This window comes from Podarcis pityusensis, assembly GCF_964106645.2.
Source record: "Podarcis pityusensis genome assembly, chromosome: 2".
NCBI classification, from domain to species: Eukaryota; Metazoa; Chordata; class Lepidosauria; order Squamata; family Lacertidae; genus Podarcis; species Podarcis pityusensis.
In genome coordinates, this window is record NC_138029.1 from 24,822,434 (window position 1) to 24,839,825 (window position 17,392).

The 17,392-nt window shown below is 44.7% G+C and overlaps 1 protein-coding gene across 12 annotated transcripts in view; it reads left to right on the forward strand.

Annotated features, from left to right (window-relative positions):
• Positions 1-17,392, forward strand: part of ARSG (arylsulfatase G) — a 114,841-nt gene that overhangs the window by 50,920 nt on the left and 46,529 nt on the right. For 11 of the 12 annotated variants that reach the window (XR_013982679.1, XM_080994668.1, XM_080994666.1 and 8 more), the window contains 2 exons: positions 10,643-10,839; positions 11,698-11,778. Coding sequence is in view for 11 of the 12 variants with exons in the window: in XM_080994668.1 (XP_080850794.1) it covers positions 10,643-10,839; positions 11,698-11,778 (278 nt within the window). In the remaining variant the exon portion in view is untranslated. The remainder of the gene's footprint in view (positions 1-10,642; positions 10,840-11,697; positions 11,779-17,392) is intronic. The other variant, XM_080994667.1, reaches the window with a different exon arrangement.

A 17,392-nucleotide genomic window follows, 5' to 3' on the forward strand; every position in this document is an offset into this window, starting at 1 on the left:
GCAAATTATAAGGTTTACCTGTAACCTTATGTAACTGAATCAGTTGCAAGTTTTATATTGCAAGCTGTAAAATATTCAGTGACTTCTGAAGCGGCAGTGATTGCTTTGATTTTGTCCTAAGCTTGATAAATGTTTAATTAGATTAAAAAAAAATGTGTACCTAGCGCACTCTGTTGTCTTCTTTAAATGTTCCTCCCCTCATTGTATGGAATCAGATATTTTGATTTTTGAAATGTGAAATTCTGGGCTGTGAATATACTTAAGACTCAGTTACCTGGGAACAAGACCCACTGAGTTCATTTTGGTTTACTTCTGAGTAGGCACACAGAGATTTCAAAGTAGCCTTTTAAAACTCTTACCTGCCTGGGGGGTTGTTGATGTGATTGACAAAGTTCTGCATCTGAATTGTCACAAGAAGCAAAAGTCAAGCCACACATACAAACCTATGCTTGAACTGGATCTAACTAGTGTTTTGTTTTTTTTTTTAATCAAAACATTGTTACATGGTTTTGAGCACCAGGACAAATGTTTGTGACCTGAAGTGATATAGCTGATTTTACTGTTACTATTTCAGAACTACTTGTACCCAAGTTAGATCAAGGTACAGGCTACTGGGTGTTGGGTTAATGAAGAAGCTTTTTAACTAATTGCAGGGATTCTCTTTAATTGGGTATCAAGAACCGGATAGATCCGGTTAATCTCTTACATAAGTCAGTGAAGCTGATCCAGGAAACAGTTCTCTTGGGCCTTTTGCTGTCTTGAGCAGTTAATAATAATTAATATTATTAAATATTAATTTTCAACTTGCCTGATCTGGTTTTGTTCTTAAGACTCCCAAGTAAAAACCTGGGTTAATTGTCCCCGTGTGCTTTATAATTAAATAAGTTGATGACTACCTCATGATAGATAGTGAGCCTAATCCTCAGGAGAACGGACAGTTCTGGGGCAGAGACAGCAAGAAGGTGAAGCCAGCTATCATGAGTGCCCCGCGCTGGAATTGTTTACTAAATCTTCAAAATTAATGGAATTGTCTGCCTCCTTTTTCCCTGTGTGCTGTTCCTTCAAGGAACCAGGAGGGCTCAAGGCTGGACGGAACTGAAACAAATCCTGTCAGGGTTTCACTCCACCTAGGAGAAACTTTGTCCTTACTGCATGGTAAATAAATGGGCCAAACCCTAATGACTGTCCTTTCACAAATATTCCAAACAAAGCTGCTGTTTGTTCCCTTGCTCTCATGTTCTGCTTGAGGGTTTCGAACAGGCATCTGGTTGGCCACTGTGAGAAAAAAACCGCTACAGTAGATGGACCACTGGCCTGATTCAGCAAGCTCTTCTTAAGTTCTTACACTCTGAAGAAAATTTAAACCGAATAGATATGTCTGAAACTGCTTGCTGGTTCTTGAATATGTCTCTGGAACCTCAGGGTGCTAGCCCTGCTCAGAATAGATCCATTTAAATTAATAGTCTTTAGTTGATCCTGGTCTTTAATTTCAGTGGGTTTACTTTGAGTAGGACTAGCGTTGGATACAGCCCTCGGGATATTTGGCAGTCACCGGGCTGCTAATCTTGCCCATGTTTGTGCATGAACTTGACGATTATAGTAACTGGTTTTCTGGTCCAAGTTAGCTTATTCCCTTGAGTAGATTCTGAGCCCAGCCCAGTGAAAAGAGAAGACACAAGTCTCCTGATGTCTAAATGCTGAAGACCTGCCCATAGCTACTCTATGGTTCAGTTTCTCTTCTTGCGGTGAGCCAATATGATCACAGGCCTCATTGTGCAAGGCTCTGTAATTGTTGTCCCAGCAAAGTCTCCTCCCAACCTGTTGACCTTCCAGATGTTTTTGGAATACAGCTCCCATTGGCCTTGACCACCGGTCTTGCTTGGGCTGATGGGAGGTGGAGTCCAATAACATCAGGAGCACAACTGCTTAGGGAAAGTGACCTTGGCTGTGTCAGAGACATTGTTCCGTGAGCAGCTGAAGTACATTTAAAGTGCTATGATGCCACTTCAAACTGTCATGGCTTCCCCCAAGGAATTCTGGGAGCTGTAGTTTGTTAAAAGGTGCTGAGAGCTATTAGGAGGCCTCACAGAGCTCTAAATTCCCAGAATTCCCCTTGAAGAGGGATTGATTGTTAAAAAAATCCAGGCTATAAATGGTCCAGCAATACTGGCAGGGACCAGTTTCTGCAGTTCCAGGTGAGTCTGTTGATTTGTATGCCACACCAGGCAGCTGCTTAGTCTGTTTGTATAGGAGAGCCAATCTTGGTTTTTGCGATCATTGGCGCTGTGGTCTAAACCACAGAGCCTAGGGCTTGCCGATCAGAAGGTTGGCGGTTCAGATCCCCACGACGGGGTGAGCTCCCGTAGTTCGGTCCCAGCTCCTGCCCACATAGCAGTTCGAAAGCACATCAAAGTGCAAGTAGATAAATAGATACCGCTCCGGTGGGAAGGTAAACGACGTTTCTGTGTGCTGCTCTGGTTCACCAGAAGTGGTTTAGTCATGCTGGCCACATGACCCGGAAGCTGTCTGCGGACGAACGCCAGCTCCCTCGGCCTATAGAGCGAGATGAGCGGCTCAACCCCAGAGTCATCCGCAACTGGACCTAACGGTCGGGGTACCTTTACCTTTACCTATTTTGTTTGCAGTATTGCAGAGGATCCCCTTCTCCCTCTCCATTGTAATTAGGCAGGAAAGAAGCATTCTGTTGTAGCAGTAGAATGAGTTAGAGTTAGTGTGTGGTAACCACAACAGTTTCCGTAGTTTGAAAATGTGTCTGTATCGCCCCAAAGGTTGGGAACTCATATAGTAAAATACTCCAGCTTTCTTTTCCCCTTCCTTTTTCTTTCTTTTCTTTTTAAAAATTTGTTTTATTCCAGTCCTACTAACAGTTTTAACTGTTAACAATTGTTTTTAAGGTAAATTATAAATTTCCCCCATTCCTTATTAAAATTCTGGTCTTCTTGATTTCTGATTCTTCCGGTCATTGTAGCCGTTTCGGCATAATCCATCAACTTAATCTGCCATTCTTCTCTTGTAGGGACTTTATCTTCTTTCCATCTCTGGGCCAGTAACATCCGCGCAGCCATGCTCGCATACATAAATAGTCTTTCCCTTTCATTTTTCAGGTCATTGTGATTGAAGAGAGGAACTTGCAGTTTGTTTGTTTATTGTTCTTTTTAAAGTGGGATGCCTTTGAATGAAAAATGAATTATTTTTTAAGGAAAGGGTGATAGACTGTTTATGAATGTTGACTGTTCAGGGGTAATATTAGGGGTTTTTTTTTAAGTTACGCATTGGGGGAATATGGCAACAAAGTGAAGTCTGTGGATCTCTCATGGCTAACTGGCTGGCAGCCTGTCTCCCTTGTTCATGAAATCAGGGAAATATTGTAGGAAGTGCTAGGAACAACTAAGTTTTGAATTTGGGTATAGGAAATGGAAGGAAATTCAGGCTACAGGGTATAAACGACTGCTTAGAAATGGGCAATTTTATTTTATTTTTTAAATTTTAATATGTGCTGTGACTTGTAAATATTCATGGCATGTACCGTATGTTCCGGCGTATTAGGCAACTGGGCATATAAGACGACCCCCCCCCCCAACTTTTGCTGTTAAATTTGGCCGCCCACCAAGTGCCGCCATGGACAGAGTGCGCACCCCTCCGCTGTCTCTGCCATTGCAGCAGCAGCCCGAGGTGAGGCGTTTGGTGGTTGGAACGAAACTGAAACCCACCACCTGGAGGGAGGGAGGCCCGGCCCGGCCCGGCCTGGCTCCCTCCCTCTGTCCAGGAAAAGGCCGCGAGCGGCCGCCTCGGCCTCCGCTGCCCTCACCTGTGGGGTTGCCCTCCTCCTTGGAGCCCCGGCCGAAGCTGCTCACCACCTCGCTGCAGCAGACTCTTCATGGCGCTCATGAGCCAAGCGAAGCCCCGTGCGGCCACGGCGGAGGCCAGATCCGGCTCCTACAATGGCAGCAGCAGGTGGGCGGGTGGGTGAGCACCGCGCTCGGAAGGACTTTCCATGCTGTGCTGGTACGGAAGAGGCGGGGCCTTGCGCTGTGTCACAGGAGGCTGTGTCCCCTTCCGTGGGGAGGGAGGAGGAGCGATGGCAGAAGGGGCGCCTCTGCTCACCAGCTCCCTCTCCTCCTTCCCAACAGGTGGCTCCCCATATACCTGGCGTATAAGACGACCCCCGACTTTTGGGGTGATTTTTTGGGGTTAAAAACTCGTTTTATACGCCGGAACATACAGTATTTGTCATATATGCGGTGAAAGACTTGATACAATGCAAGATGGAAATGATGGTAAAGATACATTTCATGTAGGGCACCGCGTGCCCGTTTGGGAACTGTGAGTTTGTTTGTTCCCAACATCCAAGAGTTTATACACGCACAAATACGCAAATGTACACGCACTTGCCGTAATCTTGTTCCTCTTCACCATTTGTCATCCCGCCCTTTTCCCTTCGGAGGGCCCTGAGGAAGAGCAGGCCTTGTTAGAGGAGACAAATATAGCTGTAAACAAGAAAACAGGACATGTTCTCTGGCAATTTAAAAATAACCTAGCCTAGGTTATAATTGCCCAGGCTTCCCCCAAATTCTGCGTGGGAATGTTGAAGCCACCTGGAATTTGCAAAGCGATTTCCTTTTATGTAGTTAAAGCTGCAATCCTGTACACACTTGCCTGGAAGTGCGCGGCATGGAACGCCGTGGATCCAGCATCCGTGCATACCCAGAATCGGCTCCAGTGTGTCCCCCCAGCTCACCAAAGCGGGTTTTTGAGGGGTTTTTTGCAAAAACAAGTTTCAAATATCAACATATCAGATTGAATAATCAATACAAATTAAGATGACATAAAGAGAGTAAAAACGACTTCCCTCCACCCGTATGTGACTTTTCCTTTTAAATGTTACTTTTCTCGTTGTGTTCTTATACAGTGGTACCTCGTTTTGAGTCTGAAATACATAGATAATTATGAAATGATTGTGAGGTTAACTGTTTATATTTGGACAACTTTTCTGCTGTTCTTTATTGGAAGGAGAAAAATAATCATTTCCTTAATAACAATTTAAACAATTTTTTTAACTAAAGCAGTAACATTATAGCATATGTACCCATGTTTGTTAACTGATGTGGTTAAACTTAAAAAAACCAAAAACACCTTAGACTGAGTTTTAGCACACATGAAAAACTTAAAACAAATCCTTATTTCCTAATGAATAGCCTTTGGACTATAATGTAACTTAAATAGAAAACTATCTTTAGAAAGAATTTTCCTCCAAAAACATTTTATTTTAAAAATCTTATTTAAAAAAAAATAAATCTGATTTTTAATTTAAAAATAAATAAATTGATTTTTATCCACCCTGTTTCCAGACAAGATTGACTCCATACATCTTACTTGGGGGGGGGGGGAGCCATACCACATGACATAAGTTTGAACTCATCTATTGTTTACACCTACACAATAATTACCCCCCCAAAAAACCCCCACACACTTCAATTATGTGGAAGAGCCAACTTAAACACATTGGAAAAAGAGAGAGATTTGCACCTGCAAAGATGCATGTATGGGTTTAAAAATATCGACTATACTTTAAATGGTATGAACAGGTTTGTTGAGAACTGATGTGCGAAGAAGTTCATTAGCAATGCAGCGTTGGGGTCAAGGCCGTTTTGAGAAGGAAATTGCAACGGAAGGCGGATAGCGCCCAAGCTCTGCTTCATCCTGTTGCAACAAAACAGTTGGCGGTGTCGAGAGAAGTCGTTGTCTGCATATCACTTCAGGGAAATAAAAAGCTAATGCAATTAGGAACTAGGTTGTGGGAGAGGAAATGACTGCTGTCAGCTTTTTTGAAGCCAGTCACTCAGGGCGGAGCCTTGTGCTGTGCACATAGGCCTCAAATCTCCAAAGAGGCACTTAGCAACAGGGGAGAAGAAAGTAAACAGAAGAAACCTAGGATGTGTCAACAGAAAATTTGATTATCTGCTCATAACAGGAAAGAGCAACGCCACTGCCAAAGCCTGGGGTTCTTCCCCCTACCCCAATTTTCTGCAGATTCTAGAATCGAAGTGCAGTGGTTGGGCTGGTCAGAGCCACCTTTTGAGTAAATTCACTGACTGCTTTGCATCCCATATCTTAGTCTGCAAATGCAGAAGCCAACCATACATTCGTTGCGCTCTTCAGAAATTCGTACTGAAATGGTGGATGAGGCTGCTGTTTAAAGAAACTGGAGGTTTTGAGAATGGACAATTAGGTGAGAGATTGGGGTGGGAGTTTGATCACATTGATGTGGTGCTTGGGAATCGCTGAGCTCAATTTTTTTTTGCTCATTTGACTGGCTTAGATGGAGGCATTATACCTCCCTCTCTCCGCCATCTCCATTACCCAGATACAGGCCATTTTAAACCATTAAGACTTCCTCGCAGGGGTGTCGCCTGCACTAATAAGAGCAGGGTTCTGAAAGGACTGCTACACTGACTGCCTTTTGGTTCCAGCAGGAAGAAGGGCTAATGATCATTTTATATTTTTCTATCCTAAATTGATGCTTTGCAAAAATGGTTTGCAGCACAGAATATGTAGGCCAGTTGTTTTCCTGGTTCACATCCAGGGTGCACCTGCCTTGTGGACTGCACTAATACGCCACAGAACCATTCTTAAGGTACGAAAGCGAAAGACAGCTTTGCTCCTACAGATAGCTCCAAAGGTCAGTACTTGAGGCAGGTACAGCGATTCTTCCAGAGATTACATTGCCGTTAAGTACCTTTTCTTAGGGGCTGAGAGCTGGTGTACTTTGATTTTTGCTCCTTTGGACGCATCTACTGCTCACGGAGTCTTGATTTGGACTCTTTGAACCCTCTCTTTGAACCCATTCCACCTTATCCTTATCACATAATTTCAACTGACTTGCATCTTTATTGATGTTTAAACTTGCTCTGATTAGCTGCCCTGGGCATGTTTATGAGGCTGTTAAACTAAAGGGATCAAACAACTCCTGTGATTTATAAAACGTGCCTTAAAGAATGGCTCCTGGACCAGAGGGAAAGGGAGAAGCCAAGGATATGTAACCCTCTTCAGGTGTTCCGTAAGTGTGTTAACTAAACATCCATGATCTGGTCTTTGTTCTCATCACCCTCTGTTAAGTTGGAGGGCGACTTTCTGAAATGGGGAGCCTTCTGAGCTCCTGGAGAACGATAAAGGCTGTGGAGCTAGAACCTTATCAGGGTTCTAGAACTTATGCCAAGATTCTAAAATGTGCAGGGAGCCACATGAGTTTGGAGGTTCCCTACTTCTGACGGTCACCCTCCAACTTGCCGAGGGCGATAAGTGTGATGTATTTTTTAGCATGCTTGCAGAACACCTGGAGAGGGCTTGTGTGTCATTCAACTCAACTTTTTGTTTGCTTGTTTAACCTGTGATACACCTCTCACCTTTCTACACAGAAGTATACTCAAGGTAGCTACAGAAAGAAGTTGCTACCTCGCATGAGTAGGGCTGAGCGCTATCTGGTTTTCAACATTGTGATATATCACCAGCTAAACATCACGATATACCGATATATCACAATGTCTGAAATTCACGGCCTAGGACCTTCGTACCTACAGGACCGCCTCTCCCGGTATGCCCCACGGAGGACCTTAAGGTCCATAAATAGCAACACCCTAGAGGTCCTGGGCCCTAAGGAAGTTAGATTAGCCTCAACCAGAGCCAGTCCCTTTTCAATACTGGCTCCGGCCTGGTGGAATGCTCTGTCTCATGAGACCAGGGCCCTGCAGGATCTGATTTCTTTCCTCAGGGCCTGTAAAACAAGAGTTGTTCCGCCTGGCCTTTGGCTTGGAATCAATTTGATTCCCTCCCCCTCTTTCTTTTTTCCATTCTCCTCCTGTGATGGGAGACTTCCCTGGCTTTTTTCTGGCCCATGTAGGACCAGTCTGGATAGTTAGCCTTTGTGAAGACTTGACGTTTTCATCCCCCAAAAAGTTTTTAATTTGAATTTGCATTGAAATGAGGCTGCATTTTAATGTTTTAATGTTGTATTTTAATCTTGTTTTTTTAAGTTGTATTTCAATCAATTTGTTTTTATATCGGTTGTTAGCCGCCCTGAGCCTGGTCTTGGTTGGAGAGGGCGGGGTATAAATAAAATTTATTATTTATTATTATTTATTAAATAGGCTATGTAGAGTCATTGGCTGGCTTCGCTTTTGTTCCCACATTGTGATTTTTGCATAGCACACACACATCATGATTTGCAATATATTGCCAGGTCAGAAGCTATGAAACCGATACTGTATCATGATATGAACTTCAAACTGGTTTTGAACGATATGTTGATATATCGCCTAGCCCTAGGCATGAGCCTTGGTTGCATCTGTGAAACACAGGGGAACCTCTTTTGCCTGTAGTATCTATGGCAGTTCAGTGCAGTTTGGTTTCTTTGCAGCATGAGGGTTGGACTTGGGTTGGTCTGCAAAGAATCACTTTCCCATGTTGTCCTTTCACCCAGAAAAGTAAGCATTTAAACCAAAGTCGCACAAAGTCAAGTCTTAATACGACATGATTTGTCCTCTTATGGAATTGCTATTCTTCTGCTCCAGGTTTACCTCTTGCACAATGATGCTTCCAGGCTGATTTCCTGGTTGCGGGGTGTGTCTTCTCTTCATCTCCCCCACTCCCAGGTCCATCAGTTTATTTCCGGTGGTGGAAGACAGCAGACTCCAGTTCCTGATGTAATTTCTCCTCCTTTCACCTTAATCTCCTTCCTCCTGTACTTCTTGCCAGGAATAACTACTATCCCCTTTTCCCTTGCTAAGGATATATGCTATGCTTGATAAAGGGGCACTCGGCAACTGTTTCTGTGGGTGAAAACAGACATTGGTATTCTCAACCATGGAGCCATCTGCAACTGTCATTCCCAAACTGAGTACACTTGCCAGGGTGTGGGTGGGTGGGGGAGAGAGAGAGAGAATCACCAGCGTGTCATGCAGAATTACCTAATAGAACAAAGGATCCCAAGAGGCTCTGGGAGTGCCTCCTTTCATTTAACCTCTGCTGCTAAGCAGTTCTTCTGTTCCTTGGCACTGGGAGTGATTGACGGCGTCGTACGTGATGCCAAAATGACCTGTCCTTAAAGGAGGTCACCCATTGCATCTCTGCCTGAGTCCCTGCTCTGAGTGTGCCTACTTCAAGAGCTTTAATTTCATTGTACACAGGTTGTATAATGACAATAAAGGTATTATTATTGTTGTTGTTGTTGTTATTAGAGAGTGAATTGTGCGTCCTGTTTTAATTTAAAGGGGAGGGGGTGGTGTGCTTCACTGGCTTCAGTGGCCAGGCTTTTTGGCAACACCAACCTATGCCAGTTTAAGGGAGCCCTGGTCTCTGGAAGAGCCGCTTCCCAGGGACTTTGCAGGCACTGGAGGTTCAATCCACCCAATGCTTCTTTCACTGCATCCTACCACTGAGAGTATTTCTCCAACCCAGTGCTTGTGTCCACATGGTGCCAGGCCTGTAATTCTTCTTCTTTGAATGAAAAGGATGCCTGCATGATTTGCCTGAGAGCGCCATGTGTTGATGTCAGACCTGTCCTTGGAGCATCTTCCTGTTAAATCTGATTTAGCAAAAATAAATAAAAAAATCTCCATATGGGAAATAGGAAGGAAGGAATACTTTTCGTTTCCAGATTTGCAGCTGTATACTGAATGTACATCCAAGAATTTGCACCATGTAGGTTGCAGTCGTCTTCATTATACAGTAGTACCTTGGTTTAAGAACAGCTTAGTTTATGAACAGCGTGGATTAAGAATGCTGCAAACCTGGAAGTAGGTGTTTTGGTTTGTGAACTTTGCCTTGGAAGCAGAACATGTACTGCTTCCTGTTGAGTGTGTTCCCTTTGTAAATTGAGTCCCCCGCTGCTATGGGAAAGCACGCCTTGGTTTAAGAACACTTCAGTTTAAGAAAGGATTTCTGGAACGGATTAAGTTCGTAAACCAAGGTATCACTGTACTGACACCACCTCAATCGCTGTTTGTGTTGTTACTGAAGCCGCGTTGTTGCATTAATCTCTGGTGTTTTGTGATTCCTGAATCAAGGGATACACTGCCCACTCCTCAGCTTCTTTTGCCCAACAACAGTGCAGGCGTTGCCTAAATTGGTGATTTTCAAACTCGTGGTTTGGGTTCCTCAGAAGTATGCCTCAGTGAGAATATCAGTAGTGGCTGACATGTTTTCCTGACCAGCACTTCCCTTGCAATGCACAGTTACAGAAAAGGATTGGTTACATTCTGAACAGCACTCTTAGTTTACTTGGGGACAATGGTGAGGCGCAACAGGCCCAGCTAATGTTCTGCATGAACTGACAGTGGTTCTTAGAACGTGGCTTAGCTTCCTCTGCAACAAGCAGTCTGGGGACATCTATGGTGGACATGATGAGGTCCCCTGTTTGGTTTGAAAAACACAGACTTAAATAAGCAGAACCACTGCAATTTTGGAGAAAGAATCTCTTACAATTTCAGGCCAGCTGAGTGGAAAGATGTTATATTATCATGGCCGTAGTAATAGACTGTTGGGCAGCCATGCGGCCTCCATTCTGACCAAGCCATGCCTTCCTCCATTTAATTAACCAGTGTGCATTTCTGTGTTTTCTCTCTAGCCGGAGTGGACACCCATTCTTCCTATATATCGCCTTGGCTCATATGCATGTGCCTTTGACGTTGGCTGAGCCAACATGGGACCTGCCTGGACAAGATCCATACGGAGCAAACCTGAGGGAGATGGATGCCCTGGTGGGACGGATAAAAGACGAAGTTGACAGCACAGCGAAGGAAAACACACTCCTCTGGTTCACAGGTGAAGCGATACAAACCCAGTCACTGTAACAAAGGTTGCTTAGGCGGCTGGTTTTATGGGGTTTGTTATAAGGCTTTCTTTGGCTTCAGCTGCGCTAACACAAAGCAGCCTGAATAACTTAATAAATACGAATGTACAACACAGTGCCTTGTTCCAGCAGAATGTTAAATGGCTTAGTTGTGGCGTGTTGGCCTTGGATTCAAATCCTCCCTCAGCCGTTAAGCTCAAAGGGGACCTTGAGCTAGTTATTATCCCTGAGCCTTATTTACCTCACACAGTAGTCTTACAGAAAAACAGGGGGAGGGGAAAGAATCTGACAAAAAAATAATCATTAAAAAAGAAGAAAAGCAACATTTGGATAGGGCAGATTTCAGTGAGGGTGCCACGGCAGTTCTCGGAACCCAGGAAAAGAACTTCAGGGTCTTGTAAAAAGAGGGGCGAACTTTTAAATACAGTAGTACCTCAGGTTAAGTACTTAATTCGTTCCGGAGGTCTGTACTTAACCTGAAACTGTTCTTAACCTGAAGCACCACTTTAGCTAATGGGGCCTCCCGCTGCCGCCGCACCGCCGGAGCACGATTTCTGTTCTCATCCTGAAGCAAAGTTCTTAACCTGAAGCACTATATCTGGGTTAGCGGAGTCTGTAACCTGAAGCGTATGTAACATGAAGTGTATGTAACCTGAAGCGTATGTAACCTGAGGTACCACTGTAGCTTTCTTAACGTATTAAGGTTCATTTGAAGGGGTTTGATGGGGAACAGAAGCATTCTCTATTAACTTTCTTGCTAGTTCTCCTTGTTTTGGATTAAAAGGACTTTCCCGTTCTGTTTTCAACAAGGAGTTTTCTTTCCCTCCTAGGAGATAACGGGCCTTGGGCTGAGAAGTGTGACTATGCGGGCAGTGTCGGTCCCTACACGGGGAGATGGCAAACAAGAAGCGGTAACTGCTGGCACTCATTCGTTTCTAAGGCTTGTTCGGCTCTTTCGCAGCACGTGTGCAGAAATCAGGATCTTGTTTTCTATAAGCTCCCTTATCAAAATTCAGGCAAAAAGCTGGAAGGGAAGTTAGGATGTATCCTCTGTTTCAGTCCAATAGCACTGACCTCTTCCTCCTTCACTGGTTGTAGCACCCTTGCCATGGAAGACTTAGATCAGGGAGGCCCAACATTTTGGGGTTGGGGCATTTTTGGGTTGGAAAAATAAAGTCTGCTGATGATGCTCAAATATCAAAATGTACACACCCAAAGCCAAACAAAACGAAGAGCTCCTCCACCCTAAACAACCAACTGGAACATCAGAAAATGTCTTATACTTATATGCGTGTTTTAGCTGTCTTGGACTTTCAGATTTGGATTCATAGAAGAGGAAATTTTCTTGTATTCTCACTGTCGCTGTGGTTACTGGGGATAGTTTCCACTTGAGAGGGAGTCCTTGGACTCGATAATAATTTCAGTGTTCCCAGTTTTAACTTTGATGTACTAGCCAAAGTTCAAATTTTGATGGGCAGTGCCCTCTTAGCGGGGATTATCTTAAAAATAGCACCACATGTTTACAGAGAGATAATACCCAAAGATGTTTATTATCAGTTTGTAATTCACTAGGAGAGATACTGACAGACTGTCTCTCATTCCCCGCAAAGCGCTGGAGTTGTGATCTGGATTATTTTGAAGTGGCCTGATTTTTCTCATGGGCTCAAAGTTTGTTAATTCATTGTGGAGCTTGGTTTCCTTCCTTCTTTCCTTACCCCTTTGATGCTGTGTAGTGAGCAGATATTGGGACCTCCTTGTTATATGTAAGAAATGCTGATGAAAAGCGATCTCCTGCCATCATTTTGATTTCATCAGGAGAATAGGATCCAAGTCTTGCTTTGCCCTGAAATGACAGCGATGCAGTGCCATGGCCTTTTCTGCCGGGGAGGAGATTTCAATGAGTCAGTGCTGAATGAGGCACATACAAGATACCTCTGTACTGTGTCACCCATATTGGAAACATCTGGGAATCAGTGTAGGCATCTTGTTCCTATTCTGGAAATTATGAGACCGGTTGGAAGAGGAGAGCACACACAAATTGGATTCCTACAAATTGGAATTCAGTGTCGTGCTGAGTAGATCACTCCGTCAGCATAAGCATTTCTGCTTGTCTACTGGAGTGATGGGACGTGGGTGACGCTGTGGGTTAAACCACAGAGCCTAGGGCTTGCCAATCAGAAAGTCGGCAGTTCGAATCCCCACGACGGGGTGAGCTCCCGTTGCTCGGTCCCTGCTCCTGCCAACCTAGCAGTTCGAAAGCATGTCAAAGTGCAAGTAGATAAATAGGCACCGCTCCGGTGGGAAGGTAAACAGTGTTTCCGTGCGCTGCTCTGGTTCGCCAGAAGCGGCTTAGTCATGCTGGCCACATGACCCGGAAACTGTACGCCGGCTCCCTCGGCCTATAGAGCGAGATGAGCGCCGCAACCCCAGAGTCGGTCACAACTGGACCTAATGGTCAGGGGTCCCTTTACCTTTACTGGAGTGATGTCCCCTCTCCTTTCCCCATATACTGTTCTGGTGTTTCTCCTGCCCTTCCCAAAAGGATTAGAGAGGGATGCAGAGTGCACAGCCATGGGGGGTGAGAGGAGGATGAAAGCCTTGCTGTCCTAGCAGGTCTTATTGTGCTGGCTCTCCAAGTGCAACAACTTGGTTGAATCTGGCCCTTCTTTATTGGTTTAAAAGCTTTTTTATGTGTTGCTTAATAGGCCAAAAATCTCTCTTAAGAAGTTGCTAATCTCTAATTAGTAACAGTAGTGATTTCCCTCCGACAGCAGCTTTGGGAAATCGGGATTTTTACTGGGATCATTGCAACTGTGCTGTAAGCTCATCAAAAATGCCCCAAAACAAACTAGCAGCTGCAGTGCTGACCGAGTCCGAGTGGTGGAATTTATGCTCTCTGACAGAATACAGAGACTCCAAGGTGTTCACTTTGGCATAATTCTGCCTGTTAGTTCCATTTATCGGTATTTGGTTTCACTGAAACGTTAGTTTTTTTCTAAGAGGTGCCAAGTTACCCAAGAGGCTCCCTTTGTTTTTCATGCCTTTGAAAACATCTCTCTCATTGTAAAGATAACTCTGATCAGATCTGCATCTGTGTGTCTCTTTTGCATTGGTGGGATTATTTATGTTGAGGTAGGCAAGAGGCCACACTGTGAAGTATTTGATTCCTGCTTCTAGTACTCTCTCTCTCTCTCTCTCTCTCTCTCTCTCTCTCTCTGTGTGTGTGTGTGTGTTTGTGTAAAGTCATATTTCCCCAGTTGCTCTTTGAGAGCAGAAGCAGCAGCTATTTCCACATATGTTTCCTGTCCGTTTCCAAATATAGAAAGGAATGGTCTGACATTTATAATAAAAAGCTGCCGCAGAACTTACAGTCCCAGGGCTTTGCTGTCTTCAGTTAAAATCCCTTCCCCGCTTCTAAAACTTCCTCTCTGGCCATACGACTTAACTTCTCATTTATTTCTGGAAATTAGTTAACCAGTTCACATCTCTAAGTGCCATATTTCAACCCAGCATCTCACTATATCACAAGGGTAAAGAACCTGTGGTCCTCTGCATGTTATTGGATCCCAGTTCCCATCAGCCCCACCCCATGCTGTACAGTGGCCAAGGAATGATGGGAGTTGTAGTCCGGCAACATTAGTTATTCCTTGTTTACACAGTATAAAACAAATCACATCTTCAAATTAGGCATGTGCTGCCACAAGATGTGACGGCCAAGAGCTCAGAGGCCTTTGAAGTAGATTGAATTTACAGCGGATTATGCTTTTAATGGTTGTTAGTCATAATGGCTAGATGGAAGCTCCAGATTCAAAGGAAGCATACTACTGAAAGCCTGATGTTGGAAGTCTGGAACCAACAACGAGATGTCTGTAGTCTTCCTGTCCTGCTTCCCAGAACCATGGGAAGGACTATAGCTGAGTGGTAGAACACTTTCTTGGCATGCTCAAGGTTCAATCCCTAACACCTCCAGGTAAAATTGGGAAAAGCTGAAATTCTGGAGAGTGGAGGAAAGGTGTTTTGGGCTGCAAATCCCATTAGCCCCAGCCAGTGTGGCAAATGGCCAGGGATGGTGGGAGTTATAATCGCCTGCCTTTCCTTCGGAAGCAGAGGAGAAAATATCTGAGGACAGCCATGGTGATTAGCTAAGGGTGAAGATGGTCAGCTAGTACTCTGGTGCCGAAGTGGTGAACCAGCCACTTTGACTTGATCTTGGAAACAGATTGGGAGACAGTGTTTTCAACACCAGCAGTATAAATATAATCCCAACGCCTGGTCTTCTGCGCCTGTGTCACCACCTGCATTTTGAACTAACCACAGACTTCAAAGGAAGCAGCATGTACTGCATGTGGCAGTGGTCTAATCTGAAGGCTACCAGAATATAAGAGACATAGCCAGGTGATCTCTATCCGTAAGTGGCCACAGCAGGTGCACTAAGCTCTGCTCCAAACCACCAGGGCCCCTTGCCTAGCCTGTGAACCTCATTCTTCAGAAGTAGTGCAGCCCTGTTCGGAATTGGTTGAAAACCACCCCTCTAAAACGGCAAACTTGCCAACAGCAGGACTGAACTTGAGCTTTGGGGGCGAGTCTTACAATGTTTGCATGAGCTATAGACAAGCCCCAAAGTCCTCCAGAAAGCATCTCAATATGTTCCCTGGCAAAAAGTTATGCGTGCAATAAATCAAGTGACATCCCATGCCCTGGTAATTTTCCATTTTGGGCCTTTCCAGGGGGTGTATTTGGGTTTGTCCATCCCCATCCCCTCTTCCTTACAAGGAAACATTCTGTTTTCTCTCCTCCGTCAGATTTCCCCCAGAAGCCTTGGCCTTTGTAATTTAATGCAACAGGATGCTTGCATAACATTTGATTATTGAAATAAATGCCACAGGCCTGTGTTATTTTGCGTGGATGGGCACTTCAGCACAGAGTTGGTCCAGAAAAAGCCCCTTATTAGGGCGGTGCAATTTGTACCCTTTGTGTTTACAGACACTGTGCTTTGGGGAAGGGAGGTGAATGCGCTTGTCAACAAGCACTCGTCGTTTTTGATTTTGGAAGGGGAGGGGGAGGAAGTCACTTGAATTGAGTTTGTTTCATTTAGCCTATTTGTAAAGCAGAGCCTTTCCATTAAAAAAACAACAACAATTAGCCAATGCAGCCACAACAGAAAGCAGCAAAGATCTCTTTTTTCTTTCTTCAGCTTGAATGTGAGGAGCGTTGCTGGGGTTTTAGGCAGCCATATCCAAACCTAGGCCGGGAAGGTGTAGTTTTCCAGCTTGTACATAGAGGCTGGGTGTTGCCAGAGTTTCCCAAAATCGAGTCTCCTGCTGTTTTTGGACTACAATTCCCATGATCCCTCACCACTGGTCCTGCTAGCCAGGGATGATGGGAGTTGTAGTCCATCAACTGCCGGAGACCCAAGTTTGGAAAACACTGTGTTAGACAGTGGGTCCAGAGGAAAAATTGAGTTGAAAGTGTTCTAATCCTATTTGACCTCCTCTCTCCCTTCCCCAGAGCTTATCAGTTTTGTGAGGTGGAGATCAGGGCCTCAACCATGATTGCATTTGGGGCAGCTCTACCTACTTCCACCATTCATTCCCCCCCCCCCCCGTATTTTTTATTAAGATTTCTTGGTTTACAGAAGTATGTGCAATGTCTCTTTTTTCAAGTTACATTTTCTACACATCCATTTCATTTGTTGAGACATTAGTGTTACATCAGAAAGAAAAGGGGGAAAGAGGTGGAGGGGGCCATGGTGAGTGGGGGTGGAGTTGGGTGGCCATGTTTCTATTTTACTTAATGTATGTGTGGGGTTTTGTGTCAGCGTCGCTTGTGCAGGTTCTCTTTTACTATTCGCTTGTGTTCCTTTGGTGGTGAGAGAGATTGGGGTTGGCCTAGGACAGGCTTCCTCAACCTCGGCCCTCCCGATGTTTTTGGCCTACAATTCCCATGACCCCTAGCTGGCAGGACCAGTGGTCAGGGGTGATGGGAACTGTAGTCTCAAAACATCTGGAGGGCCAGGGTTGAGGAAGCCTGGCCTAGGGTGTAGTTGTTTGTTTGTGGTTGGCTGTGGTGAACTTCATTTTCATGTGTGAGTGGGGTGGGTGGGTGTTTTTGAATCAGGTTAGCCATATTGATTCATATGCTGTTGGTGGATACTTGTCATTCTCCTGTTGGGCTGTGTATGTGATAAAGGGGAGCCATAACGGGGTGGAGGCGTCATCTTCCATTTGTCCCCCGTCAGTTTCAGTTTATTGGTTAGTTTTTCTAATATGACTGGTTCCCATACTATACTCCCACCATTCATGCATTGAGTGGCACATCTGTAGAGTGGAGCCTATCATGTGACAATCAGGGTTCCACATCGGGATAGGGAGAGCCTTCATTGGTCAAGCAGCCTACATAACCCAAACAAAGTCAGAGGTTTGCGATGCAGAAGCCGCAGTTAATTCAGAATGCTGCAGCACGGTTGCTGACAGGAGTGAGTGATTGTCTGCATGTAATACCTCTGCTTCGAGAATGGCACCGGTT